The 8,392-nt window shown below is 28.1% G+C and overlaps 2 protein-coding genes across 2 annotated transcripts in view; both read right to left on the bottom strand.

Annotated features, from left to right (window-relative positions):
• Nucleotides 1-4,751, bottom strand: part of LOC108752182 (probable chitinase 2) — a 5,179-nt gene extending 428 nt beyond the window's left edge. The window contains exons 1-6 of the mRNA XM_018492854.1: nucleotides 4,298-4,751; nucleotides 3,451-3,651; nucleotides 2,061-2,220; nucleotides 1,685-1,781; nucleotides 1,409-1,615; nucleotides 395-592 (exon numbers count right to left, since the gene is read on the bottom strand). Coding sequence (XP_018348356.1) covers nucleotides 395-592; nucleotides 1,409-1,615; nucleotides 1,685-1,781; nucleotides 2,061-2,220; nucleotides 3,451-3,651; nucleotides 4,298-4,361 — 927 coding nt within the window. The 5' untranslated portion in view covers nucleotides 4,362-4,751. The remainder of the gene's footprint in view (nucleotides 1-394; nucleotides 593-1,408; nucleotides 1,616-1,684; nucleotides 1,782-2,060; nucleotides 2,221-3,450; nucleotides 3,652-4,297) is intronic.
• A 1,286-nt stretch (nucleotides 4,752-6,037) lies between these two features.
• Nucleotides 6,038-8,392, bottom strand: part of LOC108752185 (trypsin) — a 10,150-nt gene continuing 7,795 nt past the window's right edge. The window contains exons 5-6 of the mRNA XM_018492857.1: nucleotides 8,112-8,243; nucleotides 6,038-6,288 (exon numbers count right to left, since the gene is read on the bottom strand). Coding sequence (XP_018348359.1) covers nucleotides 6,067-6,288; nucleotides 8,112-8,243 — 354 coding nt within the window. The 3' untranslated portion in view covers nucleotides 6,038-6,066. The remainder of the gene's footprint in view (nucleotides 6,289-8,111; nucleotides 8,244-8,392) is intronic.

The raw sequence follows: 8,392 nt of genomic DNA on the forward strand, positions 1-8,392 counted from the left end.
GTACGAGATATCAAAAAAACACAATTGAAACAATAATTAAATATGATATGAATATATTGTTACATATCAACAGATCAATGATAACCTACATTCTTAAATCACATTTTATTATTTTCAACTTTTATATATGTCAAAACGTAAATCGATTTCTGTGGTTTGTCAAAATGAACAACATCCATATTAACGTATGTTCAATAAGTAATAAACTAAATTTGAATCTTAATTGAATACATTTGTTTTAGTTAAGTTGTTTAAATTCCATTCTTTTAATTAAATTAACGACATATTAAGTAAGAACAATAGTGACTTATAAGAATTAAAGATAATTCAAATTTGATATAATTTAACATTATGAATTTAATAGCTTAGTGTATGTAATCAAATAACAAAATACCTCGTTGAATCCCATAAAGCCTTCTTCAGACGTATAAGGTCCTTTGAATCCGGTGTCCAGACTAGGTAGGCCAATCGGATTTATTTTAGGTGTTTCTGGTACAGTTATAAGAACAAAAGTTCTTCCGTACATCGCTAGCCCTAAAACTAATTTCTCGGGTGGGGCTCCTTGTTGTAACAAATACGTAATAGTATGTTCCTACACGGTGAAAATTTAATCACTGTACGATTATATAATTATGCTTTACATTTGTAATATTCGCATCAATATAAAACTAAATATTAAATAAATATAAAATTAATATAAACCAACAAAAAATTTTTATCAATGGTTTTTGTCTTAAAATTTTATTCTTAAAATTTGGAAGAAAAAGAAATAAATAAATATATTCTAAAAATTATAAACAATTATAAAGAGAAATGATTGAAGACGGAATTAATAACTTTGAAAATTACTTAAACTAATAAAGGCATAGAATTTCAAATAAAAGAATAAAATGAAAATAGTTGTGATAAGCCAACGGTTATTGGTAAAATTTTTTTTACAATCTATTCTTATCTAATGTACATAATTTAGTAGACGTTTCGATCATTTGTTTTTGATCGTCTTTAATAATTTTACAATATAATAATTAAAATTTTTAACCGTTTTAATAACAATTTCAGTGAGCTGTAACTTTAATTATGTTCTGTTCTAATAATTTTTATGATATCAACGTCAATTCAGCAAGTTACACGTGTACGCTTCTTGTTTTTTCTATCTTATTATGTAATATTTTTTAAATATTTTATTTCTCTTAAAATTTTCATCTTTTATAATAAAACGATGACTGACTAATTTATTTATAGAGTTATGATAAGATTTGTATAAATTCAGTTAAATTAAGTATTTTATTAATTTACATTGGAAATACTTTTATAATATAAGATAGCTAGACGTTACTATTGATTTTTCATTAGAATATGTCTGTGCATATATATACATTAATATTTCTACGAATATCATATTTCTTACCACATCTAATCGATCTTTGCTTCGCAGTGGTGAATTTGGAAGAACCTGTTTGTTCCATGCTCCGTGATAATCATAGGCCATCACATGAATGTAATCAAGATATTTAGAAATTTTGGGAATATCGTATGCCATATCGATAGTAGAACTGATGGCACTTATGGCTGCGGTTAACAAAAAGCGATGTTCTTTAAAGGCATCCTTCAATTCCTATTGCATGATAAATAATGGATTTATTTTTTATGTTAACATACAAATAATAAAATATAATGTTTCTACCTGCACGAGGCTAACAAAATTCTGTTTATCATGCTGAGCACCTCCTCGACTTCCAGGGAATTCCCAATCAAGATCCAATCCGTCAAATTTGTACATTCTGTTGGGAAAATTTAATTTAAAAAACAAAATCATAAAATCTAACAGTATAATTGATGACAATACAATACAGATAAAATCAATCAAAATGTAGATCAAAATTCAATTTTAATTATCGGTGGATATTATAATGTTTAACTAAATCATAGATTGTAACCATCGCATATAACAAACTTTTTTCTGATCAGTAAAAAAGGTTTTACTTAAAGAATTGACTTTCTATAATGAAAAGATAACACATAGAAGAAAGATTAAGATAAATACATCACAGCGAACACACTTGAGAAACTCAACAGTACTAGCGATGAAAATCCTCCTACGATCCGGTGAAGAAGCCATTAGTGAATAATTTGTGCTGCCTTCGTTCCATCCACCAATACCGAGCGATACTTTTAAACCTTGATTGCGTAGCGTTGTCATTTTTCTGTAGTTACCTATTCCTATATTCATCCAGATATTTCCAAATTATATTTATAAAACTTTAATTTCAGTTTAATATTAATAAAATTCGAATTATCGAATGTATTAAATCAGTTATTAATAACTTTTTTGTGGATGGGAGACCCTATTTGAAATCACTCTTTTTTATTTTACAATATGCTTGGTTCAATTTTTATGAAACTGATCTATGCACTCACTAGAGGGTAATTACTTATAAGATAATTTAATTACGTTTTTATTTGAATATGAGGTCAAAAATAAAAAATTCAAAATGATGGATCCATTAAAGGCGGAGAGAATTAAAAATAATAATTTGATTATTATAAAATACGATTTCAGGGAGTTTTTAATTGTAAAGTAACAACAAAATTTTCAGTTTCGCTTAATTTGTAGCTTATCTATACTATAACGCAAACAATTAATAAAGTACATGTACTATATATATATTAATGGATAATTAGTAGACATAATATAATTATGTTGGAAAAAGTGGTACAAAATTTTAATTACTAAACTTTTAATAATATGTACACTTCTATAAATAAATTTGTTTATAAAAATTTAATAATGAATGTATTTAGAATCGTACATATTATTAAAAGCTGAATATTTGAAATATTTTAAAGTGATAAATCAAACAATTGATTTATATTCACTAATTGTTATTACTTACTTTACTAATTTCTAAAATATTTTATCACTTTGTTCAACAATTGGTTTATGTTTACTAATTTCTAAAGTGACTTCTAAACTCTGATTATGAGCTCTGTAACACTAGATCCTCTTTAATAAATTATTAAAGATTACTTTTTGTTTGAAATTCGACGTCTTTAGGCTATAAATTAAATAATATCAAGAATCTTCTAAAATTGAATTTCATGATACTCAGATTTTTTTGAAATTTAAATTTTAGAATTCTGAGAACACAAAATCAAATTCACCGACTCCGCAAACTCTTAGAAAACAAGGTTCCCTTTAAGTTTCTTTGTTAGAAAGCTCCTGTCATCAAAGAATTAATTAACAACTTTTATGGACAATTTAATGAATTATGTATTAATTGTCCCTTTCCTACTCCATTTCCTTTGGCTAACATTCAATCTTTATTACAACTCGCTTAATTTCTTTAATTATTTTGAAAAGTTTAGTTCTTAAATAGTTAACTTTCTACGATAATTCATAATTATTGTAGATTTGATATAAGTTTGATATCACATTAAGATCGTTATTACCATCTTTTTCCATATCTGCCCAAGGATCGAGACTTCTTATCGTCCAGTCCGAAGTATTTAAACCAGCAAATGCATAAATTAAGTGGGTACAGTGTTCCGAGCGAAGATTTTCTAAGGAGAATGCTCCATTTCCTTGCCTATAGGCAGCCCAAGATGCGACGTAGCAAACGACGACCTTATCATGTTTCGGTCTTATGAGACCTGTAACATAATATTGACATTAGTATAATATAATGTAATATATTGACATCATTATAATTAAATTCAACAGATCAGTTTTACAAATGACATTACTTCGAGATCCTTATTTTTCGAAAAAAAAAAAATTTAATTTATTAATACAAATATTAATATAATTATTTTAAAGCATGAGTGTATTCATTTAGAACAGAATTAATCTTCAATGAACGTAATTATTATTGTTGCAGCTAAATACAAAGTTACAACTTTTGTAAGATTGCCTTTTATACGATAATCAATACGTTATATCAATAAGTATAATATGTAAATCGCGCGAAAATTATATATCCGAACCGCACATTTAGGAAACTAAATAGATTCTTAATAAAGAAAAATCGATACTAAATTGATAAAAAAAACTCGTAGATAAAGCAATAATGGAATCTATTTTCGCGACACTCTGTATATACGTACATCGCGAGCGAAAATGTCGCGTCCTCATTGTGCGGCGTGCCGGCTTTTACTTTCGCTTGTTAATATGTAAACGCTGGTATTATTCATACACGCTAACCGAGCATAATATTACATGACATTGTTATTGCACAAGTATTAATCATAATATACGTATTAATCATAAATAGATAGGCTTAGTAAGAAGCGAACTCACCGTGAACGTCGTACGTCCCAAAAAATAAGATTGTAAGTAGAAGTGCCACGTCACTGAAGGACATCGTAGCGCGCTAAACTTCTTCGATGCGTTATATTTAATGCGTCGGATAATAATCTGGAACGTATCTCAAATTAAAAAATCATTTATAATATCGGACTTCAAGTATAGTAAAACGTCGAATCTTATGTTATCGCTGACTTTTGTTTCAGATTTAGCACGTTTTCCTATATCATGACTTTAATTCACTGCGTTACTTGATAAGATAGGATACGCGATAATCGATAGAAGTTATACAAGGAATAAATTCTTAACGTATAAGCAATGCTTATAATCAGATCTATTTTTTATATCACTCGCGATAACGGTGATAGCGAAAGTTTCATATTCTTTCTGTATTTATTGTAGATAGACACTAAATGGCGTTAATTGTTTTATAACAAATGGTGTTAATTAATCATCCCGATTAATCATCGGCGATTACGCGCAGTTAATACAGTATACCGATTCGTTTGACTGCAGTCTGTAGACTGTTGGGTCCCAGATATGCGCGCGTCAACCAGGCCCAGATCACTTTCACTCGTAACTGTTCATTCTCGAGAGACGAGGAGAACGACCGCGAGAAGGATACACTTAGAACCTGTTGTATTATTGCCGGAAATTTGCTTTGTCCTTCGTGCGGATTCGATTTTCTGATATAAATAACATAACATTATCTGCGCATTACTTTATGCGTGAGCCATGCATGTGCTTTATAAATAGAACAACGTACAGTCAGTACATTGCCTAAAAAAGGAAAAAGAGGAAGGCAGAGAGAAAAAAGCAGAAGAAGGAGAAGGAGAAGGAAGGAGAGAAAGACGAGAAGTGAAGAAAAAAAAAATAAAAGAACACAAGATTTAAAATAAAGAGGAAATGGGAATGCAAGAAATCGAGCGAAAGGAAATAGGAAAAAGAAAAGGGAAATTGAAAGATCAGAAGAAGGATCAGAAGAATGAGGGACGACGGGAATATAGAAAGAGAGTAACTTGAAAATGTAGAACGATGGCGCTCATTGTTGTATTTTGAGATGCGTATATCCTCCCATTGCATTAAGACAACATATCAAAAAGAGTATAGGAAATGGAAGTAGAATGTTTCTTTTTATTAATAGCATATTAAACTGATATTAATAAAATAAAACATAAAAGCTCCCTTTTTATTCCATTAAATAATAGATTTTAAAATAATGGATTCTATAAAAAATAATAGATTCTAAAAAAATTTTGTAAGATGGCAAGAAATAATTTTTCAAAGTTCCTTTTGAAGTTTCCTTTTGATATAGTAGAAATTTTTAATTGGTCTTAATAATGTGAACAAAATCTTTCTCTTTGCGAAATAATAAAATCTGAAAAAAATATTTTTCTTTTCGATAAAGTGGCAAGAAACAATTTTTTAAAGTAACTCCTTTTATTGATGATAGGAATTTTAAACTTAATAATATGAACAAAATTCTTCTTTTTTTTCTTAAATAATACATTTTAAACAGACATTTTTTTAAATGACAAGAAAAATAATTTTCTAAAATCTGCAACTAAAAATTAACCACTCTTTGTATACAAACTAATAACATTTTCAATTTATATATAAGAAAAATAAATAACTTTTTAATTAGAGTAGGATCTTGAACATAATAATAATAATAATAATAATAATAATAATAATACGTTGCAGCTAAATATAAAATTGTAGCTATTGCTTGTTTGTTTTATACACATACGATAATCAATACATTATATCAATAAAGTATGCAGACAGTAAGCTGCAAAAACAATTACAATATTTTGGAAAGAGTATTTTGCGGCTCCATTTTGAGTAATAGTTTCGTTTAACCATTGTAAATAAAAATCCACACGAGAATAAACACCCGCTGTATTCGGACGAGCACATCCTGCACCCCAAGAGACAATACCGACTTGCGTTCCATTGCATAACAATGGTCCACCGCTGTCACCCTGAAAATTCAAAATGTTGCAGCAGAATCTGGATGCAAAAAGTAAAACTTCCGTTTAGTGTAAAAATGATTTATTAAAAGAAATGTGGGCTATTAATGTGGATCTCAATTAAATTAGAATAAAATTTTCTTATAATTAATATCATTTTTTGCAAAAGGTTTTTAACTTATTCTTAGATAAGTATCGAAATTGTAAAACAATTGCCGTCATGATTTTTTAAATTGATGCAACGTTTTTACAATTAACGTTTATCTACAATATTATGAGGTATAGCAAAGTTTTTCCGTATGATTTTTAATGTCAAAGTTTTGATTTTTATTATCAAGCTTAACATGATTAAAAATTCATAGTAATGAGTTTATATCTTAAATTAATTCTTAAGGTGTATTCTTTTATTTTAAATAAATAAGAAAGCTTGTAGATAGCTGTAATTTTCCTGGAACATGATTAAATATAAATTTTATCAATGTTCTATATTGGTCTCTCTAATAAGTAGGTAATGTAAGTCTAGGAATTTTTAACTAAACATTACAGAGCGTTATTTTCCATTAAAAATCTTTATATAATCATCATATAATATATCATTTTAAAATAATTTTAAAAAGTCCTTAAAAATACCCATAAAATAAAGAAAAAGTGCTCATAGCAAATATTCACGAGGACAAAATCAACACAAGAGTATTGTTAGAAGAATCGTATTCATGAAAAGAAATCTGAATTAATCTGATAATATCTCAAAACATTCAGAATTTTCTATAAACTCAAGCTATTTAAACTTCATAAGAAGCTCAAATAGACTTGAAGAAATTAGATTTTGTAAAAATAAGGAGAGAAAACCACTTTGCTATCACATTTAAATAGTTACACATCAGACTTGAATATAACTAAAAACAAAAAATGAAATAAAGACCCACATTACTTCTTTTTTCTTATTCCTTTAATTATTACTTTTTTCCAAAGAGATAAGGCTTGATAAGGATGTTGTTGTTTAATTATTTCCAAGAAAGGATGTCCCACCTAATTCGAGCATCTGAAATATCTCGCTTATTTTTGATGATATGAAAAAATGTTTCAGATGAAAGTAGAATGGTTTCAAGAGGGATGTATTTTGATCATGTTGTCTTTCTTCTAGGCAGAGCCGTCAAAAAGATATAAAGATTATCTCTACTTTTTTAAGCGGAATTGTATGATTTTTTTTACATAATAAGGTTCCTCTAATTATTCTGCACATAAAAATATTAAGGTAGTGACATATAAAAACCAATAGTTTACGAGATATTTTATACTTTATTCAGTCACATGTTGACATAAAATATTAAATATCTCGTGAATTGTTAATTTTTTGATACTTTTATGAATAGTACTTTAATACTTTTATGAATAGAATAATAAGGTGAATCAATTGGTGAAACAAAAACACATATTTGCTTATTTAAAAAAATTATATATTTTGCATACAGATTTTTTTAAAGCAATTATGTGTTTTCATTCCATCAATTGATTCATCTCATTATTCTGTTTATAAAAGCATTAAGGTACAATTATAAAAAAATTAACAGTTTACGAGATATTTAATATTCTATGCTAACATGTGACAGAATAAAGTATAAAATATCTGGTAAACTTTTTGACGCTTCCACCTAGAAGAAAAACAACTTGACCGAAATACGTTCCTTCTTGAAACCATTCCACTTTCATCTGAAACATTTTTTCGTATCATCAAAAATAAGCGAGTTATTTCAGATGCTCGAATTAAGTGGAACACCCTGTATATTAAATATATATATGTGTGTGTGTATAGATATACAAAATTTAATGCAAACCTGACAGGCGTCGCGACCACCTTCCAATACACCCGCACATAATTGCCTTTTTTCGTGCACATTCGGCATAGGACATTTGTCATGTGAGATTAATGGAAGTTGAACGTGTCGCAAATATGTACCGCTTTCTCGCTAACAATGAGCCACGAGAAAATTAAAGAAATATATTATTCATTGGTCAACTACAACTTTATGTATTTCTTCTTGAATTTTATTAAATTGTGCCCCCCCCCACACACACACACACACACACACACACACACACACACACACACACACAC

Source organism: Trachymyrmex septentrionalis, unplaced genomic scaffold, assembly GCF_001594115.1.
Source record: "Trachymyrmex septentrionalis isolate Tsep2-gDNA-1 unplaced genomic scaffold, Tsep1.0 scaffold59, whole genome shotgun sequence".
Lineage (NCBI taxonomy): Eukaryota > Metazoa > Arthropoda > Insecta > Hymenoptera > Formicidae > Trachymyrmex > Trachymyrmex septentrionalis.